Genomic DNA, 25,673 nt, shown 5'->3' on the forward strand with positions numbered 1-25,673 from the left:
CTTGCATACTTACTAACTTATACAATTAGTCACAGGTAAGTCACTAAACTTCTTGGTCTGTTTCAATATTCATAAAATGGGGGATAATAATCCTGGCACTACCTCTTTCATATGATGTTTTTGAGGAGGATGGTTTGCAAACCTGAACATATTCTATATCTGAGTTATTATTTTGTCACTCAATCCCTCGTTAATTGGTCTTTGGGCATCTCTGGGTGTAGGTCAAGGAAGATGAATTCCATAAGAGGGAGACTGTGTCTCTTGAAGTTAGCTTCTGGGAATATCTATATGATAGCATAACAACTCATTGAAAAATGAAAAACAGTCAACCAACTAGGCATCTTTGTGAATACTGTTGTTTAGATGACACTAAAAATTGATGATATTAAAAGAAATGAATTGACCAGTTATTTTTGTATCAACAATAGAGGTGAGGCAGGTTGGTGGCTCAGTGGATAGAATATTGAACCAAGAGTTGGGATGATCTGAGTTAGAATCAGGCTGTAAGGCATTTACTAGTTTAACCTCTGTTGTTGAACTTCTACCTGTTTCAGTTTCCTCAGCTATAAAAAGAGGATGATAATAGCACTTATCTCCCAGGGTGGTTGTGAAGATCAAATGAACAAATACTTGTAAAGAAGTTTGCAAACCTTAAAGTGCTATATAAATGCCAGGCATTATCATTATTAGTATTATCATCATCATAGTTATTTTATATCCAAGTGCCTACTACATTGACATGTAGACAGTAAGTATCCAATGAGAGTTAGATGGTTAAATCCAGTTCAACAAATATTTACTGAATATCTACTATTGCATGTGCTTAGTGTCATGACTTCAAGAGGAGCTGACCCCATTCCCCTCTGTTGGAACTTAAAATGTGGTTTACTGTGTGGGTTCCATTTCAGACAGATGCACTGTTGTATTTACTGATGAGAGGGCAGGGGGAAATAGGGGTGGGAAAGAGGGGGGGAGGAGGGTAAGAAGGCAGGGCTAGCCAAATGACAAGCATAATTTTGGAAAACTCTCCCAGAGTGCCAAATGAAATTAAGACAAGGGTAGAATTTAGCCTCAGACCTATTGAGATTTCTCATGCCTCCCGTAGACTCACTGTTACTTACCCAGGATTCAAGGTGACAAAGACTGCACAGGACAGGTTGATTCGGATATCTTTTCCTTCTAGTAAAAACCTAAAATTTATTACATTTTTAAAAATCAGTAGCAGAAAGAAATGTTCTCTCCAAGCAAACAGGTATCATAAATCTCCTAATGTTATGTTATGATTAATTTTTTAAAAAAATAAGCCATTACTAAATAATAGCCAAAAAACCCACAAACAAACCAAAAGAAAAAATTATCACTTTTATAAAACTCCCAAAGAGTAAGCCTATAAGGGGGCTTAATTTAATCAATCATTCAGTCAGCAAGCATTCATTAAATGCCTACTGTGGAACAGGTACTGTTTAATTTAATGACTCAAGCACAAATTTGGAAAAATCAGATTGCCTAACTGGTTAATCATTTCCACAAAATAAGTAAATTATAGCTTTTACAATTAAACTGAATTCCTTCTTCTAGGCATGGGGTTTATTTTGGGAGAAATAGAATAGAAAAAAGATTTACTTTTTTATATTGGACACTAAAAATCCTCCCACAGTATATTTTCTAAGAGCAGAGCTTTCCATCACTGTCCCTAGACTTACATTAATATCATACTAATTCAGAATAATGAGGGTGAGTATATGTGTCCAATGTGATGATAATAAGGATGAAATATGTAACACATTTATTTTTAACACTAAGGTTTGGTCTCAAATGTGAGGTAAATTAATCTAAAATGTTTAATTGATGGAAGACTTCGATTAATGCCGGGTTATTGTTGCAGGAAGCCTCAATCCCAGATTAAATTCCAAAATGAACCGGTCAGATTACAACTTTTCCTTCTCTTATTTACTTTCCCTTTCTTTGCTACTAGGTAGGGGTAGTAAAATCACGTTTGACTAGTTAGGCAGAGGAGAAATATCAAGGCTAATAGATCCCTGGGACACAAAGTCAAAGGATATTTCTCTAACTGGTACTAAATTGTACATTATTGTTATTCTGATGTATCTTGATAATTCTTAGTTTAAATGAATGAAAAGAAAGTATTTGTTAGAGTCCTAAACTATAAAGTATGAAACCTAGCCCTTGATAAAGCTAAGTGGAAAAATGTAAATATAGAAAGAACACTTAAACCAATCCTCCTAGTAATTTTTCTAAAACGCAGGTTTAATCATGTCATTCCCCCCTTTCCTCCCTGATCTCAAAAGGCTTCAGTTGGTCCCTATCTCTTCCAGGATAACCTAGCTTCTCTCTCCTCCCCTTCCCAGTTTTCTTCCACACCTTCCCTCCCACCCCCACCCCCAAACCATGTACTCTTTCATCCAGTGGCAGTGGCCTCCTCGTTGTTCCTTGTACAAGGTACCCCATTCACCTTACTTTGAGTATTTTCTCTGCCTGTCTCCTATGCCTGGAATTCTCTCCCTCCTCATATCCGTCTCCTGGCTTCCTTCAAGTCTCAGTTAATATCTTATTTCCTACAGGAAGTCTTTCCTAATCTCTCTTAATTCTAGTGCTTCTCTTCTATTGGTTATTTCTAATACACCCAGTATATATCTTGTTTGCACATAGCTATTTACATGTTATCTCCGCCATTAGACTATAAGGGCAGGAACTGCCTTTTGTCTTTCTTTGTATCCCCAGAGCTTAGCGTGGTACCTGAAACTGTAGGTGTTTAATAAATGTTTACTGCACAGATTATCTAATTCAATCTCATTTCATAGATGAGGACACTTGCAGCCCAGAAAGTTTAAATGACTTGCCCCAAGACCACACATTTCAGAACAGAATTCAAACTCAGAACAGCTGATTCCATATCCAGAATGCTTTCTATTACATAAATTTGCCTTTATAAAGCAACAATAAACTTTTTTGTTTACTACTCAGTCAGTCAAATGACATGTATTTATGGAGTGCTTATTAAGTTTCAATGAGGATACAGAGAAAAATGAATCACTCTGTGTTCTCAGAGACCTGGCATCCTCTCAGGGGAAACAGCATGTATGTAAATTAATATAGACAAAATACATGGTGTCCCAAAAGTCTTTAGAGCTTTAACATCTTAAAAGTGTAGTAAGACTTAGGGGGAGGCCCTGTATGTACAAGATAATACAAGGTGAATTATGATCAACTTTTTAACACATTTCCCTCATTTTTGACTATCCTTACTTTGACCCAACATGATAGAACTTTCAATATTTTGTATACACAGGCCCCAGAGACTTGTCTGTTCCTACTGGGAAATCAGTCATTCCTGGGGTATGATAGATGACCTTGTGCTCATTTCTTTTATTTATTTGAGTTGGTAAACTCGTTCCATATCTCATTTATTCTTCCTGCCTGCCACCAAAGATCATCAAATACATGACATATGTAAAGTGATTCACAAACATTACAACATAAAATAAATCTATCATTATTATTATTCGGGGGGCGGGGGTTTGGAGTTGAAAAAAAAAAACCAGCCTCCTTACTAGTAGACTACTTGTAATCCCTTCCTTCATAATAAAGCTCCCCACCAAAAACTGTTATGGTTACAACAAACACAGTTTGTTTCCCCCTCCAATAATACAGCTGGGTAGTGCAGTGAATAAAGTGCCAGGCCTGGAGTCAGGAGCACTCATCTTCCTGAGTTCAAATCTGGTCTCAGACACTTATTAGGTGTGTGACCCTGGGCAAGTCACTTAACTCTGTTTGCCTCAGTTTCCTCATCCATAAAAAGGAGAAGGAAATAGCAGTTTCTGCCAAGAAAAACCTAGATGGGGTCATGAAGAGTCAGACATGACTGAAATGACTGGGTAACAACAACAAATGAATGTTAACCCATTTTTTTTTAATAATAAGAATTATGGATTCCCTAAATTGAAGGTAAAAAGAAAAAAACTCCTTAATTTCATGATCTGGGGTTTTAAGAATCTATTTTCTCATGAGTAAGACTATGAAAATGTGCTATTTTGAGCTTTTTTTTATTTAGGAATCTAAAATATTATTTCTGAATTATCATGAATTATAAATTAGTAGAATCTGAATTAATGATTTCTTACTAAATTTTACTGTTAAGAAACTCAAAGCATCTACTGGGGTTAGATGTACAGTAAAGAATTTTTTTCTAGCTCTTTTAAATTTGGTTTATATTTTAAATATCTGTCCCAACCTAAAATACACTATTCTAAAACATTCAGTTTTCAGTTGTTTCATGGTATAGTGGGAAAATATTCAAGTGGTCTTAGTGCAAGGAGATCCAGCTTGAAATTCCACCCTGGTAATTATGAATTCTTATCAGTTTTGCTGAATCACTGAACATCTCTGAGTCCTAGGTACCTTGGTGATTTCATCAGCTCCCATGGATTCAATGACTATTTCTATATAGGTGATTCTCAGATCTATTTGCCTAGCCCATGCTCTCTCCTGATCTCTGGGCTCACATTTCCAACTGCCTATTTGACACCTTAAACTGTATGTCCCATAAATGCTTAAAACTGAATATATCCCAAAATGAATGGTCTTCACTTGGGTGAAGATCCAGTAAAGACAGAGAAGGAACTATCCAAGAGGAAGGAGGAGAGATAGCAGTATCATGAAAACCTAGAGAGAAGACAGTATCAAGTGGTTTTCGGAGAGGTCAAGAAGGAGGAGGAATGAGACAGGGACACGAGACAGGGTAATTAAGAGATCACTAGTAATTCTGGAGAGAGAGCAGCTCAGAGAGAGGTAAAGGAGGATGGAGGCTGCCTCAATTACACTCTCATTCAAGGTCTTTCCCCAGAGACATGCCCATCTGCCTGAAGTGCCAGGAATCCTAATTATGGACCAGACACTTGATATCAAACATGTAGATACCTTTCTTTTGAGGGGATGGATACTGGTTTATTCCTAAAATCTGAACAAAATTTCTTGTGAAGGGCAGAAAATTAGTGACTAGAAATTTCAAACTTTGATACTAATTATTTGTCTCCACAGGAACATTTGCACCAAATTTCTCCTTTTCCTTTTGGAAAATCTGGTCACTCTATTTCGAAATATTATGTTAAGTAGTGATACAATGATATGATGATCAGGACATTTTATATTTAATGATGTACCCATGTGCAATCCAGTAATGTATTTATATAAGTAACAAAGGCTACATAATATTAGTTAAGTAAATTAACCAAATAGCTTTTAAGCATCAATGAGAATATGGTATGTCACATGTAAAATACATACCGGTGAGAATGATTATCTTTGGCTGCCTTAATTGTTTGCATCTGTGAGGCAATCACGGAAAGTACTTCCATATCAATTCGATTGAACTCATCAAAGCAACACCATGCTCCAGATTGAACTATTCCAAAGAAGAATTTTCCTATCATCTTAATAAAAGATAAATTATTGAAATTAGTAATGATTGTAATTGTATACTCTTCTATTGTTAAAACACTTAAAATTATTCATTAGTTAACATATGTAATATTCTTTCTGGTTATATTCATATGATATTTAAGCTATTAAAGCTTCAATTTTTACTAAGACTTTTGAGATACTCTGTATATTCACATATATTTTTAAAAAGTTACGTTACTAGCTACTACTAGCTAGGAGTAGATAGAGTCAGGAGGATCTGTGTTCAAGTCCATTGGCAGACTTTAGCTGTGTGACCCTGGGCAAGTCACTTAACCCCAACTGCCTCACCTTATTCCCCCTCCCCAAAAAAGATATGTCACTACAATTTTTCTTTTTCACTTTGCATCACTGCATATGCTTTTCTGTATTCATGACTATTATTCATTCTTTCTGAAGATATAGCATTCTGCCCTAATGTACCAGTGTAACAGGCATTCTACCACCACTGGTCACTTCTTTGATTGTTCCCAGTTTTTCAGTATCACAAATAATGTAGCTTAGCACAGTACTGGCATGTAGTAGTCACTTAATGAATATTTATTGATTGATGGATGAATTGACTAATAGATATCTTTGTACAGATTGTTCTTTTTTTTCTTTTTAATTATTTCCTTGGAATATCTTTCCAATGGGATTTCGTGGAAATTTACTAGGATCTCTTAAAAAATAGAAGAACCGAATTACAATTCAGGTTTTGGTTTTACCGGAAGAATACCACCAGTTTTAACCTTTATCTTACACTGCCAGTTGATGTTCCACAAAATTTGCACACTGCTTTTCCCTAGGCAAACCATGAATGCTGCTTTCTCATCTCTGTCAATGCTGAATTTTGTAGCTCATATTTTCATTGGACAAGCTAAAAAGGCTTTGACTATAGGTGTGGCGAGAAAAGATAAGCTGAGTTTTGAAAAATTCATCACCAGAAGGTTTCCTACCAACTGATGGAGATTGAGGTGGCACAGCTCATGTCACATGGGCCATTGACTGGGTCTTAGAGAGGTTGGGATCATAAGTGAATTGGATGATTACATTAAACGTGTAAAATTATTATGTAATTCCACTGTTTTCATCTGAATACTTTCAAATTTTGTTCTATTGGCAATTCTATTTTAATTTTGACTGTGCTTCTTATAGGCAATATATTATTGAGTCGTACTATTTAATCCTCAATACTTCTTATAGCAAAATTTAGTTTTTTTTCTTCCACATTTAATATTAATAACTTTGGGGTTTACCTTACCTTTCATCATCCTTTATTATTTATTTCTTTATGAGATTTATTTTGATTATCTATGATGTGAACTTTGGAGTTATTTCTCCTTATGTTATGAGAAAAGAATAACTGTTCTTTAACTGTTTTCTATTTTGAATACTTTAATATTATGATATACCTTGTGATACCATTCAAAAGGACACTCCTTTCAAAGGTGCAGGTCACAACACCTTTATGTAATCTAATTCTATGAGACTTTTGTTCATGCTCCCATCCATCCTACATAAGTGGTCTGCCCAAAGTGTGGCAAGTCTGTCCTTGGGTCTTTTAGCTTTATCCAGCAACTACAATCACACTTGGGCCATGGACATTGTACATTTATCACTTGCTCAAGTTACTCCTTGACCAGCTCACCTACCTCCTTGATCACACACAGGGAATTATATTTGGTTGTGATCTCATTGAGAGAATGAGGAATGAGGAAACTCTTTCTACTAATGAGGGTTGGTACCCTCTCAGCAGAGAGCAGTCTTAGTTGGCTAGTGTACAGAGTGTTGAAGTGCCATGTCCCAAATCACCTGGCCAATATGTGTCAGAGGCAGGATTTGAACCGGGTCTTCCTGGTTTTGAGGCCAGATCTTTATCCATGATGCTATACTGTCTGTCATCTAAATCTTGGACATTATCTTTTATGCTACTTGCATGCAAGTCCTTACTGGCAATATTCTGCAGTCTATTTATATCCACATCTCTTCATTACCCTTTGGGTCACTTGAAAATTTTATTTTTCTGCAATTGTGATACAGTGTGGCATACTAGATAGAGAACTGGATTTGAAATCAGGAAAGACTGGATTCAAATCCTGACTCTCATTGACTCCTTATTTACTAGCTGTGTGACCTGGTGCAACACATTTAACCCATCTGATCCTCATTTTCTTCACCCATAACATGACTAGATGGGTGGATTTGGCTCTGAGATCCGTTCCAGCTCTAAATCTATGATTTTAGGATTCCTGGAAGAAGATAAATGTCTTGGTGGTGGAACAACTTTATCTACTTCCCAATGTATTTGCATCTCATAGTCTAGATAATGGGAGGGGGAGAGCAGAGAGGGAACAAACATTTATTAAGCACCTACTACATGCCAGATACGGTGCTATGTGCTTTACAGATATTTTCTAACTTGATCCTCATAACACCCTTATGAAGTAGGTGCTATTATTATCCCTATTGTACAGGTGAGGAAACTGAAGTTAAATAACTTGTCCAGGTTCACACACCTAGGAAATGTCTGAGGCTGGATTTGAACTCAGGCCTTCCTGACTTCAGGTTTAGCACTGTACATACTGAGCCACCTCGCTACCTAGATATTCTTCATCTACACTCTTTTTCATGTGTAGATTGATCATGAAACTCTTTTGAGAGGTTGTGGATCTCAATTAGGAGATTATAATTCCAGGACTTAATAAATCAGTACAAGATTATCTAATAAACAGAATCATTTGGAGGATATTACTATCTATAAGTGGGCAGCTACGTGGTACCTGGAGTCAGGAAAACTCATCTTCCTGAGTTCAAATCTGGCCTCAGACACTTACTAGCTGTGTGACCCTGGGCAAATAATTTTTTTTTCCAGTTTTTAAACATTTTTAATTAAAGTTTTGAGTTCCAAATTCTATCCTTTCCTGCTTACTTCCCCTTTGCTCTCCCTGAGATCGTAGGCAATCAGATATAGGTTACCCATGTTCAATTATGTAAAACATTTCCATTTTAGTCATTTTGTTCAAGAAGACTTGAATAAAAGGAAAAAAATGAAAGAAAGTGAAAAACAGCATACTTCAGTCTACTCAAACTCAATATCAGTTCTTTCTCTGGAGGCAGATAGCTTGCTTCATCATTAGTGCTTTGGGATTTTCTTGGATTATGTATTGCTGAGAATAAGTAAGTCATTCATAGATCTTCATCAAACAGTATTGCTGTTTCTCTCCATGTTCTCCTGGTTCTGTTCACTTTACTATGTATCAGTTCATGTGTGTCTTTCCAGGTTTTTCTGAAATCATCCTGCTTGTCATTTTTTACAGATTAATAATATTCCATTACAATCATATGCCACAGTTTGTTTAGCCATTCCCCAATTGATGGGCATCCCTTTGATTTCCAATTCTTAGCCACCATAAAAAGAGCTGCTATAAATATTTTCATACAAATGCAAATACAATACTTTCCCCTTTTTTTTGGATGTCTCTAGGGTATAGACCTTGCAGTGGTATTGCTGGCTCAAAGAGCATGTAGAGTTTTATAGCCCTTTGGGTATAGTTCCAAATTACTTTCTAGAATGGTTGGATCAGTTCACAACTCCACCAACAATGCATTAGTGTTCCAGTTTTCCCACATTTTCCAACATTTTCTTTTTTTGTCATATTAGCCAATCTGATAGGTAATGAAGTGGTATCTCAGAGTTGTTTTAATTTGCATTTCTCTAATCAATAGTGATTTAGAGCATTTTTTCATATGACTATAATGTATATTAAACTTTAACATATGTCACGGGAGAGCTTTTTGTTAAACATTTATCAGCATACTCCTGCTTCCAGCAAAAATTTAGGTTTTCTATCATGTTGGCCAGTTTCTTGATTTTTTTCCTTTTTCCTCCTATGTCATTTTTGTGGAGCTTATGTTTTCCTTAATTTCTTTTAAGGTAGAGATCGTACAATCTGTTTCTTCTTTCAGCATTTCTTGAGTATCTTCAGTACTTTCTTTGGCAAGCATTTCCTCTACGGTTTTATAACTTTGTTGTTGTCATTTTGAGATGTCAGAACTTTTGTTATTTTTTCAAAGTTATGTTATTTTTTTCTTGTTGATAACCATAAAGACAAGAGTTTTCTTTGTTTTCAGAATTTCTTCAGTTATATTTTGTCAGGATGACATGGAGTGAACACATGATGCTGCTATTCACTTCTGTTATCAAAAGTTTTCTTTCACATGAATATAAAGACATAATAACAATAAGAGTATTAACTATTGTTATTTCCCTATCAGTTCACAAAAATTTTTTTTAAATTATTTTCCTCTGGGGAAATGATGAGTCTTACCTTATAATCCAAATCTTCAAAACAATTGAAGACCACACAATGTTTGCCCAAGGCCTGAGGGAAATAATATGATTTTAGAGTGCATACATTTATTGAAATGAGAACATAAAATAATAGTAAAGGTAATATTCAGAATAAAGGAATTTCTGAAAAAGCCTACCTGGGCAAACCTTTTGCTTTTACCAGATGATATTTTATGGCAAAATGTTAGCATGGATGCCACAAGTTAGCAAATTCTCAAAAGCAGTACAGTAGGACTGTGGTCTGTACACCTAGGTACCAGAATATATTTAAGCTACTAGTTCAATTGATTAGGACACAGTACCAATGAGACAAAGGTCACATGGATTTAATCTCCAAATAATCTTTGCTCAGACAACATTTTTCCATGGCTACAAATATACTCCTATCCTTTGTCAGACCAGTCAAATATGTATTTTATATGTAAACTATCAAATATATATGTATACACACACACATACTATCAAACATATATGCTATCAGTTACTGGCAAACTGTGTGACTAGGGCAAATTACCACTACTAAGAAAAAAAGGAAACAGGCCATGAACAAATCTATAAGACAATAGGATTAAATTTAAATAGTTTATTAAATATATTTTGAACAACTGACCCATGACTAGGGTATTTATTTTTTCTGAAAAATGGTAAGAAATCTGTTCTGAGCCATTAATGGGTCCCTTTTGTAAGTAATACTGCAATTTCATAAGAAAACTAGAGAATGTGATAGTTTTAAGTTATAAAGGTAGCTGGACACTGGATTGCTTCAGAGCTTCATTCTGCATTGGCAACAACCTATGTCCAAAGAAGCAGAGCCTTTTTTTGATTTAGCCTCTATCACAAATATTCTTTTTTTTTTTTTTGATGAGGCAATTGGAGTTAGTGACTTGCCTAGAGTCACACAGCTAGTGTCAAGTGTCTGAGGTTGGATTTGAACTCAGGTCCTCCTGACTGCAGGGCCAGTGTTCTATCCACTGTGCCACCTAGCTGCCCCTATCACAAATATTCTTATTCCTGCTGTTTCTTAAAATGGCTGAATTTGCGTGACTCTATTCCTTGCCCAACCCACTTACCTACAAGCAACAGATGAATAATTCTGGATTAAGTTGGAATACAGTAGGAAAGTGTGTGCATACATATTGGTGTGTGTCCAGCTTGCATGAATCAGTACACTTGTGTGTATTTTGTATGTGTGTCACACATATAACACAAGAGTGGTGTCATGGAGCTTAATGAAATGTTTTCTGAAATGAATATGTATTCATGTGCTTGAGAGCCTGGTACATCTATGCATGTTTGTATGTAGTACATAAAACCTACTTTTTCCTATCTATAATTTATATATACCTACATATCCATGTGCCCTTTTGGTTGGTGTATGTAGTTGTATCTTTTATATGTATACTCATGTGTCCATATCACTATGAATATTTTTGGCTGGGCCAGTGTGACTGCCTTTTTTAGATGCATGATTATATAAATGCAAAACTATTTAGGGGAACCATTACTTAAAGTAAAGTACAAATTTAGTTGGACAGAATACACTTTTTTGCTAGAAGTAGTAAGTTTAAAGGGGAGCTCAGCAGGCAATAATGAAGTTACATTATATATGAAAGGGAGAGAGGAGAGTAATCAGAGAAGACCCTGATCAATTTCATGAGTCCCCCAATCCCCCTGATGAGATTATAGGGTGTTGTTGCAGCCCTAGTCTCTGGGGACTAATCAGGGTTCCCAGTTTCCTCTCAACAAGGTGCTGAGGTGACCTCTGAAATCATGAAAATTCTTTTCAGTCCATTATACTATTTAAAATCGCTTATTTTCTTTAGTGAATCCAAACAAATTATTCTACACTGTCATTTCTTTTTCATTATGTCTGCTATTTTAAAATAGTCTGTAGCTCCAATGTCACTAGATTGTTCTATTTTTCCAACTGCTTCTATTTTTTGCTGCATTTTAATACTTCTTCGCTACTCCTTATGGCCCGATGTAAGGATTACTTTCCTAACAATTAGAGCCATCCAAAAGTGGAATGAATTCCTTTTCATTAGAGGTATTCAAGAGGAGCCTGGATGAAGTTTTGTCAGAGATTTTGTGGAGGGGACCTATTTCAGATATGGATTAGATTAGATAGTGCTTCTGGTCCTTCCTCAGATTCCCCAAATCTCTAACTATTTACTAGACACTTACTAGCTGTGTGACCCTGGAGAAGCCACATAACCCTATTTGCCCCAGTTTTCTCATCTGTAAAATGAGCTGGAGAAGGAAATGGCAAAACACTCCAGTATCTTTGCTAGGAAACCCTCAAATGAGGTCACAGAGAGTTGGGAAGAAGAAAGAGAAGAAGGAAAAGGAGAAGGAGAAGGAGGAGGAGAAGATGATGATGATATTTCCACTTGAATATTTTACCATTGCCTGAAAAAATGCTGTAGCATATTCAAGATATTACTCATCTTCACTCTAAACCAGTCATTCTTTCCTAACTTCCACATTTTTGTTAATGCAGCCAACATTTCCCAGGTGTTGCATATCTTTTTCAGCCGTGTAAAATCAATCAATCATCAAATCCTGACAATTATTTCTTAGAAACTCCTCTCCAAACTATTTACTCTTTGCCATACCTACAGCCATTCCTTACACAAAAATATCAGAGAACCTGGGTTTAAGTCCCAGTTCTGGTACTTACTACCTAGAACGAGATACTTCTGCTATCTGGGTCTCATTGTCCTCATCAGCAAAACAAAGGCCATGGGCTTGGTCTCTAAAAGTCCTTTCAGGATCTAAATATAATGACTTTACAAGGCCAATCCTAATGTTTGGATCACTGCAAGAGCCTCCTAATAGGCTGACCACACTTCCAGTCTCTCCTATCCTCCACATTTCCAACCAAATTAATCTTTGTAATGCTAATACTTTGCTCAAAAACCTTCCCTGGCTTCCACTGCCTACAATCCAAACTCATGTTCAAGGCTTCTCACCATTTGCCCCTGTTTTATCTCCTTAACTTTATCTTTCCCTACTTGCAGACAGGAACATTGTACTCTATCCAGCTCAGCCTCACAAATAAAAGCACACACCTTGTGTTCTCCTGTCAAATTTCCCTCATCTTTGCTTACACTATTAGCCCCACACATGGGAGAAGGGAACAAAGATTTATTAAATGCCTACCAAGTGCCAAGCTCTTTACAAATATTATCTCACTTGATTCTCACCACAATACTATGAGGTAGATATTGTTATTATATCCCCATTTTACAGTGAAGGAAACTGAGGCAGTCAGAGTTTAAGGGATTTGCCCAGGGCTGCACAGCTAGTAAGTTTCTGAGATTGGCTTTGAAGCCTGGTCTACTGGATTCCCGGCCCAGTGCTCTATCCACTGTGCCATCTACCTACCCAGTTACACCCAATGTTCACTCTATCACTAGTCTAAAAGTCCCTAATCATTTTGACCACACTCACCCTTTTTTTTTTTTTTTTGGTGAGGCAATTGGGGTTAAGTGACTTGCCCAGAGTCACACAACTAGTAAATGTTAAGTGTCTGAGGTCAGATTTGAACTCAGGTCCTCCTGCCTCCAGGGCCAGTGTTCTATCCACTGCGCCACCTAGCTGCCCACTCATCTTTTTTCTAATTCTGTATAGCACTAACTATAAATACTCATCTAACTAGTTCACGTGCTTATTTCTTGTTTCCCCAACAAGACGATAAATGTCTTGATGGTACAGACTATATCCCAACAGCCCTCAGTATGCTAAACAATAATCAGAGAAGTAGTAGATACCTGATGAATAATTGAAATGAATTGAATTCCACTCTTTCTAGTAGTTAGGAAATGGCCTTGATTGCCTATTAAATGATAATGTAATCATTAGGTGGTCTTACTTCTATATATTATAGCAGCATATGTCCTCATTGGGCCTAAGTCAACATGGCACACAGCTTGCAGAGTTCTCGATAGCTGAATTTTCCAAATAGCTGAAGATTTATCACTGTAAGCACTATTTTTAAAAATTTTTATTTTAACTGCATGGAAATATTTCCATAATGTACTTTTCTCTACCTTCATAATCTGTGAAATGCATAAAATCAGTTTCTTCATTGGCTCAACCCTTTGACTTCATTCTTGCTGTTCCCATTGCCTTGAAGGTATTCTCAATCCCCTCTGCCCATTCGCATCCCTCACTTTCCTAAGGTTGCTGAACTCTGACCATTTCTTTAATCTGCACACCCCACAGCACTTAAATAATGCTGTTATTGTTCAGTCATTTTATAGTTGTATCCAACTCTTCGCGACCCCATTTGAGGTTTACTTGGCAAAGACACCAGAGCGGTTTGCCATTTCCTTCTCCAGTTCATTTTACAGATGAGAAAACTAAGGAAAACAGGGTTGAGTGACTTGCCAAGGTCACACAGCTAGTCAGTGTCTGAGGCCAGATTTGAAGACAACTCCTGACTCCAGCCCTGGTACCCTATCCATTGAATCACCTAGCTACATAACATCTAATATAACCTTTTTTCATCTGCTCATGTGCTGCCTGCAATTTTGCTCTAGTTGTTTCCTGTGTGTTTTGTCCTTAAGCTTGATTAAAAACTGAGAACGCAAGCCATTTTCCCTGCTTTTAGTTTGTACTTCAAATGCGAAAAAATACCTACTACATGCTTTAGGCATACCATTAAGTACATGGTTGATGAATATTATTACAGACAAAGAATACCTTGGGTACAAATCTGACAAATTCAAGATTTTATCAGAATTGGCATAGAAAACAAAGGCATATTATGTTTCTTCTTTTTGTAGGAATGTACTTACTTTTGCCAGGTCTTTGACAGTCTCTGTTTTCCCTGTGCCTGCTGGACCAGCAGGACAGCCTCCAAGATTCAAGTGGAGTGCACTAGTGAGGGTTAACCTGCATCGGTCTGTGAGAGGTGTAATAACCAACCTGGAGGTGCAGCCCAAGTACTCAAAGCCATAGGTAAAAGTTGCATGTCCTTGAAATACAAAGCATGTCTTCAGGCTGTCATCCCATTTATAACGAAGTTGCCTAAAATGAAATTTTTAAAAAATGCTCAAGTAATCAATAATAATCAATCAACAAGCATTTATTAAGCACATACCATATACTTGTTGCCCTCAAGGAACTTGTATTCAATAGGAGGAGAATGGAAACTTACAGGTCTAACCAAAAGGGCTTTAAACTGAAAATAAATAATATAAATGTGCTCCCAGTTATGACATCAGGAAAAAATTAGTGGAGGAGATGCTCAGTAATTCACAAAAAATGATATACAGTTAGAAAGAAAGAAATGATATGTTTTTAAATCAGTTAATGGTTACTTTCCTATTTTTATTGATTAATCTTTGAAACTGGCTTAGATTCTTAATTAGTAGAAACATTTAATTATGTATATAAGTGCCAGGCATTTAGTCAGGAAGACTTATCTTCCTGAGTTCAAATCCGGCCTCAAACACTTATAAGCTGTGTGATCCTGGACAAGTCACTTAACCATGTTTGCCTCAGTTTCCTCATCTTTAAAACGATCTGGAGAAGGAAATGGCAAACTAGTATATTGGCTAAGAAAACCCCAAATGAGTTCATGAAGAGTTCATGAAGACACTACTGAAAATGATTGAACAGCAACAAAAAAAGATTCTATCATCAAATCTTTCGAATCTATGCCTCTTGGCACAATGAAAAGAGCACTGGATTGAAAGCTGGAGGACCAAAGCTTGAATCCTGGCTCTGTCGCTGTGACTGTGGGAATGACATTTAACCTCTCTGGGTCTCAGTTTTCTCATCAATAACATGAAGAGGGTTGGATTAGTCCAGGGGTGGGGAACCTGCAGCCTCGAGGCCACATGTGGTCTTCTAGGTCCTTGGGCCTTTTGACTGAGTTCAAGTTTTACCAAACAAATCCTTTTATTAAGGGGATTTGTTCTGCGAAGTTTGGATTCAGTCAAAGGGCCACACTTGAAGACCTAGAGGGCTACATGTGGCCGTGAGGCCACAGGTTCCCTACCGCTGGATTAGACCACCTCTAGATCAAGAAATCTAAATTCTATGGTGCTATGACACTTCTGACCTCATAGGGACACAAATATGTAGTGCGGAGACAATAAACAAAGCAAACGGAACACGAGGGTGCAAATAGGATTACCCAGGAACAGATTGTATCCAGTGAGGATCAGTTTCTTCATTTGTAAAGTGGAGGTTTTAACAACTACCACACAAGCTTATTGTGAAAATAGTGAGACAATATTTGTAAAATGCTCTGCAAACCTCAAAGTGCCATTAAACATACTAATTGTTGTTGCTGTTGTCATAGATAAAAATGGGCGGTGGGTAGCACTGATCAATTTCAGTGTGGAAATCTATGAAAAACATGGGAGAAACATGGAGAAGTTTTGGATAAAGATTGATTGGAAGGAGCAACAGAAACAATACTGCAGTTACAGTGATATGACCACTCGGGCAGAAGAGAGAATTGAGTGGAATCCTGTAAACTGGTCACCAAAGCATGATGAAGGCAGGATATTGTCATTATCAATGACATGTTCAACTACCTGGATATCTGGTAGAAGTAGAACAGTTGGGAAATTCTAGACTTACCTTGCTAACAAAGAGAAAGAAGCACTGAAGGTAAGTGTTATTTTGGGCTTGATTCTGACCAATGAGGAGTAATTCATTGCCAAAGTAGATACAATGTTAACTTCAGAATGAAGTGACTGCACTACTATAGATAAGGAAACTGAGGCTGACAGAGATGGAATGATTTGTCCAACTTTCTCCCTCGATTAGCTGGGTCCTTGCATGAAGATTTCACTATGCTAATTGGTCAGTTTTGTCTTAGTAAGGATCTTCCACAAGTATTGCATGAATTGGGTCAACAGATGAGTAAAGCACATTTGACAGGACCGATAAGGTGTTCTTATCAAGGTGCCAGTAAACATGTCAGAACTTATATCTCTAATAATCTACTGAAGTTGGCTAGTTAGTGGTTACTAGCCTGAGTACCAGGCGACCCTGAAATCTGGACACTCTGAGGCAGACTGTTCTTCAAGAGATAGGGAGGCTGGAATCCAGGGTAGCTACATAGAAATATCAGCTCTGGGCTGTCTGAGAAACCACTAGCTCGGATGGGAGAGTGCCTTCCCTCCAGCATTCCCCTTCACCTTTTTATCCTGTCTTCCCTGGTTTCCTTATTAACATCTTAAAACGTTAACTTTGAGACAAAGGTAATGTCCAGAGTTCTCGGCAATTATGAGCATTAAAAGCAGTTGAAATGGTTCTGATTAAATGTAGAATTCCTTCCTTCCTTCTAGTTGTCCTCAGAGTTTAATAAATGCCACATCCAAAAAATTATATTTATAACATTTAATGACACATTAGATATTACTTATGCTTTATATTAGCTTTTTTTGGAAGTTAAAGAAATATGACTATGGAGGGAGGGTTTTTGTTTTTTCTATGAGCTTAGAAAACCTTTAGAAAATAAATGTCTTTGAAAGTTTGAAACTTCACAGTTTTACCAAGAGCTCTCTCTCTCTCTCTATTGTATCTTTTCCTCCCCTACTTAAGTATAATTGGCTCTATTCCCCCTTACTCTAATACTTATCTTGAAATTGTTTTGATATGGTGAAGAGATTCATGATTTAGAGAGTAGACTAAAGTTGTAGTTACTGCTTCCCACAAGTTATTATTGAAATTAGCAGCAAATCAAGAAAAAAAGTATAACAACAAAAACAATAATAAGTTGGCATATGTATCTCACTTCGGGGTTTGCAAAGCACTTTATGTATGTGAACTGATTGGACCTTCACAAAAATCATGTGAAGTAGGTGCTATTATTATTATTCTTATTTTATGGATAAGGAAACTGAGGCAGAGGATAGGTGACTTGCCCAGGGTCACATAACTTCAAGTTTTCCTGACTCCAAGGCCAGTACCCTATCCACCGCACCATCCATGCAACAGCTTTTTTTTAATACTACTCGTGAGAAAAAAAAAAAAAGTAGAGAACATAACAATCAGGGAGAAAAGGCCCATAGAAAGTAAGAAGTGGGGAGGGAGGGAGGAGTCAAGTCAGTAAGCATTTATTAAGTGCCTCCTATAGTCTAGGCACTCAGCTAAGCATTTGAGGATACAAAGAAATGAATAAAACAGTCCCTGTTCTCAAGGATCCCACAGTCTAATAGGGTAATGGAGAAGTAAATAACTATGTATAAATCGAGATAGGACAGGATGAATGAGAAGGAAGGCATAAGCATTAAGGAAGAATGGAAAAGGCTAAAAAGAGAAAAATAGTGGCTAACATTTATATAGTGTTTTAACTTCTACAAAGTGCTTTGTTTTTTAAAACCATATTCCAGAATTCACCTTGAATTTCCTAAAGTTTTTAGAGAGTTGATATGACCAGAGATAAAAGTGCTTTTGCTAAGATTTTTGCTTATAAAATTTAAGAGTACATACCTTGTCCATTCAAAATTATCTTCTTCAAAGATATTTTGGTTTAGCAAATCTGTCAATACATCTCTGCAGTGAACATAAATGGTAAGCAATGCCTCTAGGGTAATTTTTATTCGAAAATGAAGAGTGTCACACACCACTAGGTCTGCAAGTTGTCCTAGGAAGCCTATCAGTTTCTCAAGGACTTCTTTCAATGTCAAGGCTGGCTCAGAACTCTTAAAACTTTCAGTGCAGTTCATATTAAACATTATTTGGCTCTGAAAAGAGGACACAAGAATTTGATTATCCTTAATTTTTACTTTGTTGAATCACAAATTTCATTTTAAAGAAACATATAGACTTTTAAATTATGTCTCTATTTGGGCAGATATAGTCATACCTGATAAAATGAATTTTAACATTTAGCTAATTAGCAAATTGTTCTGACACTTACGTTTCCGTTCCTAAAAGTAAATCTTTGTTTCAGTAAAACTTTCTATCTTGATTAGAGTGCTAAATAAATAAAAACATATTTGCATATTACAAATACACATTTCAGTTTAAAAATCTTGAATTGTAATATAGGGAACAAGTATTAGTGAATACTTTAACTTATTAAAAGAAGTGATCAAAAGTTGTTGATCAACAAACAGTTCTCAAAAGAAAAATCACAAACTATTAAATAAATTAATAAATTAATAATTTGTTATTATTTATTAAAATATATTATATATAAATAATAATTTATTATTAATTATTAACATAATAAATAAATTGATAAATTAAATAAAAATAAAAAAGTCACAAAAAATTAACAACCACATGAAAGAATTTTCCAAATTACTATTAAGAGAAATATAAATCAAAACAATCCTGAGATTTCATCTAGCAAATTGGCCAAGAACATACAGGCAACACCATTTGTTGGGCGCAAGAACATAGGAGGGCTCCTAACACTAACATGTTCTAGTTGATCTGGTCAAACAGGAAGACAGCTTTGGAGGGGTTAAATAAACTTACTTTATTCTAGTCTAGTCTTCTCAAAAGAAGGTCGATGATAATGCCTGCAGCATTCCCTAATTACACTTCTTGAAGGGGTGGGCAAGAATGGTAGGAGCTACGACTCCTACCATCCCCTAAACCTCAATGGGGGCCAGTTGAGGCAAACACAGATTTCCCCTAAGCTTTGATGGAGGCTGATCAAGGCAGGTACATGCATTCCTCCATGCAATGCCCAAATTCCTAAAATTAGTTCCCCCCTTACTGACCAGTGCCCATTTGCTTTATAGGGCAACAGACAAAGAAGGCATCTTGCCAATATTAAGCTTACAGGTTAACATTGGCAATATTGTCATGACCTAGCACAGCACAGGTGTACGTTATGTCACCCCTATAGCTCTACTACAACCAAGTGGTAGAAGTTGTTTTCAACCATAGTTTGTGCAAAATATTATCTAGGATGCTGAAACTATTACCTAAAAAGGAATAAGAAAATCCTCCTTACACACAATAAGATTCACCTTACTTACAGAAATGTAAATCAAAAGAATCCTGAGGTTTCATTTAGCAAATTAGCCAAAATGACAAAAGATGGAAATTGTCAGTATTGGAGAGATTGTGCAAAGATGAATGCACTAAAGCATTGATGGTAGATCTGTGAATCAGTACAACCATTCTGTGAAGCAATTTGGAGTTATGCAAATAAAATGACTAAAATATCTATAACCTTTTGACCCTGAGATTTAACTGCTAAGCATCCACCCTAATTTATACATGCTATTTATAGCAGCACTTTTTTTTTTTTGTCGTAATCAGGAACCAGGAACAAAGTAGATACTGACTGGTGAATGACTTAAATTGTGGCACATAAATGTGTGGTATATGAATGTACTATAAGAAATTCTTCTCAATGATGAATACAAAGAAGCTTGGAAAGACTTATATGAACTGATGCAAAGTGAAATAATTAGAGTCAAGAAAAATTTTACATACCGATCAACAACAAAATAATTGGAAAAAATGCCCCCAAACAAAGTCGAATGTTGTGAAATTATATAGAACAAGCTTGCCTCAAAGATCTATTAGAATGAATTTCCTCCTGCTCCTTTGTACAGGTGGATGTCCGTGGGTGTGAAACATTGCATATAATTTCAGTTTTTTTCAATAGTTTGCTTAATTTTGCTGATTCCGTACCCTTACCCCTGCCACTTTTTATTCAATTCTTTGTACAAATGGATGGCTGTCTGGGAGGTAGATGGAGGAGGCATAAGGGAGAAATATGGGTTATATAAAAATAAAAAATATAAATAAGATGTCTTTTAAAAATAAAATGAATATTAGTAACTTTTTTCACTATTAGGAGTTTTATCAAAGCTTTCACAACAAAATGTATTGGTATAATTAGCTTGCTAGTATGAGTAAACATAAATTTATTAACAATATACTTGAGGTAATGAAGTACTTTTCACTTTTAAAAGTTTCAAAGGATTTTTTTTAAATGACAGAGGCAAAGGCAATGAAGATTTACCTTAGCTAAACAATTTTTTCTCATTAAAAGGTAAAAATTGTAATAATACAACAGCCACAAGGATGGTTACTTTTTTATATATCTTTTTTTATGCATCTGTTTTGTTGGCAATGTTTCCATAAACTGTTTATACTTTACATTCTATCTTGATAAATACTAACTTACCACAACAAGCACCACTTGTCCTGGATGAGTCTGTATCCATTCTCTAAAATTTTCCTGGTCCCATTCATTAATTCCTTTGTTTATAAACCTATAATTACAAAGTTTCATGTATGGCATTTATAAGCAATATTATTGATGATAACCTTTTACTTGCTGACTCAGAGTGAGTCAAAACTCAAAGTAATGGGGTAAGTTATATTTTTCAGAATCTTTGATTTCTCCATGTTATTATGGTACTTAAACAAAAAAGAGCTATTTAAGTCCTGTTCCATCCATGATGCTCATTTCTTCATTTTCTCTTCTGAGGTTGGCATATTCTTTGCCAGTGAAGGCCGATGAGCTACATGGATGGCAAGTGATTCTCAAATTTGCAGATAACAGAGAACTAGCAGGAGGGAAACACTGGTGAATACAAAGGCATATATTTGGGATATTAATCTGGCAGTGGTCCACAAGGTGGATTAGAAAGATGAGACTGGGGGCAGCTGGGTGGTGCAGTGCATAGAGCACCGGGCGTTGGAGTCAGGAGGATCTGAGTTCAAATCCGGCCTCAGACATGTAACACTCATTAGCTGTGTGACTCTGGGCAAGTCACTTAACCCAAATTGCCTCACCAAAAAAAAAAAAAAAGAAAGAAAGAAAGATGAGACTAATTTGGTCAGGAGCTATAGTCTAGGCTCACAGGGATGAGGGCAGCAGGTAGAACGCAAAGTAAGAGTTAGATGTAAGAGATGATATTAAAGATTAATCAATAGGATGTAGGAAGTAACTTCACTTGGGTTGTGAGAGAGGAAGGATTAATAGGACTAGAACATTTTGAGTCGGGTGATAGGGAAAATGGTAGAGATTTAGAGAGGGAGAAATCTGCAGTGGAAGACTCTTTGAAGGAAAGATGATGAATTTGATTTTAGACAGGCTTTATTAGAGTTCATGATGGGCTATCTAATTGGGAATGTCCAAAGTGTGGTTAGAAATGTGGAACTGGAACTCAGAAGAGGGGTCAAGACTGGAGAGATAAACAAATATGTAAATACTGCCTCCTGCTGTGCTTTTCCACTAGCTTCAATTCTGAATGGTACTTTGTTTTTTCCCCCCAAGACTGCATATCCCTATCTCACCCAGGCTGAAAGAACAGTGATCACTCATGGACCAGATCCCACTGCTAATCCACAGGTAAATCTCAATCTGCCCTACTTCTAATCTGGGCCTACTGACCTTCCCTTTGGCCCTTTACTCCTTGCGAGTTTGCCATATTGGTGTTGGGCTTAGTGTGGATACCCAATTACTTTTAGCTCTACTATAGCTGAGAACTCCCAAAGCAAATGATCTACCAGTGAATGACACTTTCTATAAAACATACAACTAAAAGACTTATAGGTTAATAAAATGCCACATCATCAGCCAATCTTTACCTCATCTCTGCCCTTGCCATATATATTCAACCTGACCAAAATTTCTCTAAATCTTCCCTCTTTACCTTATTACTAAAACCTTGGAAGAATATAATAGTAACAACAACAACAGTAACTAGCATTTAAATAGTGCCTTAAGGTTTGCAAATCACTTTGCAAATATTATTTCATTTGATCCTCACAATGACCCTGTGAGGAAGGTACTATTATTACCCTCATTTTACAGATGAGAAAACTGAGTCTGAGAGAGGTTAAGTAACTTAGCCACACAGTTAGTTGTTAAGGGTCTAAGCCAAGTTTTGAACTCAGATCTTCCAGTTATCAGGCTTAATACTCTATTTCCTGTGCCACCTAGCTTCTTCTAAGAGTAGACTATAGATAAGGGGCTCTTAACCTTTTTGTGTCATAGGTCACTTTGGCAGCCTGCTCACTCAATAAGCATTTATTGTTAAGTTGTTTCAATACTATCTGACTCTTCATGACCCCATTTGGGGTTTTCTTGGCAGAGATACTGGAGTGGCTTGCCATTTCCTTCTCCAGCTCATTTTATAGATGAGGAAACTGAGGCAAACAGGGTTAAGTGGCTTGCCCAGGGTCACAAAGCTAATAAGTGTTGGAGGCCAGATTTGAACTCAGGAAGATGAGTTTTTCTGACTTCAGATCTAGCATTCAATTCACTGTGCCACCTAGTTAAGCACTTACTAAGTTAAGCAATGTCAGGCACTGTACTAAATTCAGGGGATTTAAAAAAAAAAAGGCAAGAGACAGTCCCTGCTCTTAAGGAGTTTACACTCTGATGAGGGAAAAAACTTGAAAATAACTATGCACAAATAGGATGTATATTGTAGATAATCAAGAGAGAAAAAGCATTAAGGGTAATTGGGAATTTTCATGAGATTTACTTAACATCACTTCAAATAACGTTTTTTTTTTTTTTTAACTGTGACTGGGAGTAACAAATCAGATTTCAGCTGTTTTTTTTGGGCTAGGTTTTCTCCCAATGAGAATAATGCTAGAAAAAAAGGTTATTTTTGGTCAATGTGTGATCACTTTTCACATTTAGTTGTAAATGAAGGAGATAAACAACTTCTCTTCTGAACATGGAATAGTCTATTTACAGCTATATTTTTCCAATAAAGTTTCTTTTTGCTTCTTGGTGGTTTGCTTTCTTGTGTCTCAGGCAAAGAGATAGGGATGATACGGACATTGAAGACTTTGGTTGCATACAGCTTGTTGAAACCATTTAAACTGATGGATCAGTTGATTGAGCAATGGAATGGCTTGAAGTAGGCTTGGATGAAACTTCTTGACGAGGATTTAAAGAGGGATTCTTAAGAATTTTAAAGTCATCATAAGTAGCAATGAGTTGTTTCGTGGTAGATGAGTTTCTGATTGATGGTGGTTTGAAATTCCTTTTATATTTGCCAGCATGGTTTAAACTGCATTTTGAAGTATTCTGCTTGAGTTTGCAAGAATTAGAGGTGTTTTTTTTTCTTTTTTTTCTCTACTTTTATCTACACATGTTGTCTGAAGTGGCAAAGATTCAGCATATCTTGAGGTTTTCTGTTTGGATGAGCCTTTGGAGGAACTGGGCCATTCAATAAAGATTAGAGTACAGCAGCTGATTGGTAACTTTGGTTTCTCCTTTTGTATAGTCAGATGTTGTATTCTTTCCATTTTCAATAAATGACCTATTAATTGCTCAATGGAGATTCCTATAGGACCTTATGCCACTTTCTAATTTTGTAAATTTTGAGAAGGCCAGTTTGTGAAATCTAGAGTATTAAAAGGTGGAGGGAGAAAATCAGGATATGAAAATACTTCACTTGGCTATTTCAAGAAAGATTTTTCAAAGTCTTCTATTTCTTCTAGCTTTAAGTTCAGGAGCACTTTTTTTTAAGTGAGCAATGTATCATTTACTTTTTCATTTTCTGATAAATCACTTTCATCAGTTGTTGTTGCTATTGTTGTTTTTGTTCATCTGTCCTCCATGCTTAAGGAGGACCAATGACATCATGAGAATGATGTAATGACTTGTGTGTGAATTGGATTTAAGTGAGGCAGAGCCGTGAAAAGTCATCAGCCTCACTCTTTCCTCCAGAGTCATTCAAGTGAGTGGCAAGACATAACTCAAGATGACTGTCCATGACTCAGGATACAGTGGGTGACCTTGGCTCTTCTAAATTAAGGTCTTTCCTAGGTCTCAGGTAATTCCTGAGGTATTCCTAGGTAATAACTGAGACAAAAGATGACCCAATTTAACATCACAAAACTATCAATCTGGGAGGGGAAGACAATTAAAATTTCTGTCCAGAACAGAAAACAATTGCTATTTACACTCATTCTAAACCATTAAAACCTAAACAATGAGCCACAAAGACTTGGGTTGGAGATTATTATTGGCCATTCAATGACAGCCAGAGTGATTTGGTTTAAAGTATAGTCAAGTGGCTCCATTTGGAACCCAAAGAGCTTTTTAAAAAGCCTGTTTTTTTCAGAGCTATATTTCAAGAAATCATAAATGAAAACTGTATAGGACAAAAAGCAAATCGTCCCAGTTTTTTAAAAAAGAAAAAATAGTAAAACAAACAAATAGAAACAAAAATTTGAAAAAATTAAAAAATATAGGCTCCAAACCCTAAAACATCTTACAAAATATAAACAATTAAAAATTATTTTCCTATGGAAAGAGTTCCCACATGTAAGGAGGGGAACCACATTTGGAGAGGGAAGAAGGAGAAGGAGAAAGAGGAGGAAGAGGAGAAGAAAGAGGAGAAGAATGGAAAAGGAGGAGAAAGAGAAGGGAGAGGAGGAGAAGGAGGAGAAAGGAGGAGGAGAAGCATTCCCTAACTTCTGCTCATATTGACAGGATCTCAGATGGCAGCTACTACTATGCTCAGATAAGAAGGTAAAGACAGTTAATGCAAAACATTCTCCTAAAATCTGGTTTACCACTTCCCACAAACACACACTACATCCATGGGAGGCACAAACTTAAACTTAGACCATAATAACAGTGAGGCACGTGTGTAAGGAATACGTGTGACAAAGGTTCAATTCACAACCCCTACTCTGGAAGTCCTTCTCTCTGTGTAAAGACCCCATGCAGAACTCGTTGTTGTTGTCTTCGTTGGTGGTGGTGGTCCTTTGTTTTCAAAAAGGGCCAATGACCTCACGAGGGAGATGTCTTGACATGTGCATGAATTGGATTTAAGTGAGGCAGAGCTGTGCAAAGTCATCAGCCTCACTCTTCTCCAGCCTCATCAGAGTCCAGTGGAAAGACAAAGATCCAGATGACAGGTGAAGGCCCAGTCTTTCATCA

General features: G+C 36.5%; 1 protein-coding gene across 1 annotated transcript in view; it reads right to left on the reverse strand.

Moving 5' to 3' along the window:
• The window catches only part of LOC114049472 (dynein heavy chain 14, axonemal-like), a 343,809-nt gene that overhangs the window by 221,095 nt on the left and 97,041 nt on the right, over positions 1-25,673 (reverse strand). Inside the window, exons 26-31 of the mRNA XM_027870712.1 lie at positions 20,940-21,027; positions 18,272-18,525; positions 14,614-14,845; positions 9,789-9,842; positions 5,305-5,450; positions 1,122-1,190 (exon numbers count right to left, since the gene is read on the reverse strand). Of these exons, the coding sequence (XP_027726513.1) occupies positions 1,122-1,190; positions 5,305-5,450; positions 9,789-9,842; positions 14,614-14,845; positions 18,272-18,525; positions 20,940-21,027 (843 nt within the window). The remainder of the gene's footprint in view (positions 1-1,121; positions 1,191-5,304; positions 5,451-9,788; positions 9,843-14,613; positions 14,846-18,271; positions 18,526-20,939; positions 21,028-25,673) is intronic.

Source organism: Vombatus ursinus, unplaced genomic scaffold (assembly GCF_900497805.2).
Source record: "Vombatus ursinus unplaced genomic scaffold, bare-nosed wombat genome assembly UNPS02014798.1, whole genome shotgun sequence".
NCBI lineage: Eukaryota > Metazoa > Chordata > Mammalia > Diprotodontia > Vombatidae > Vombatus > Vombatus ursinus.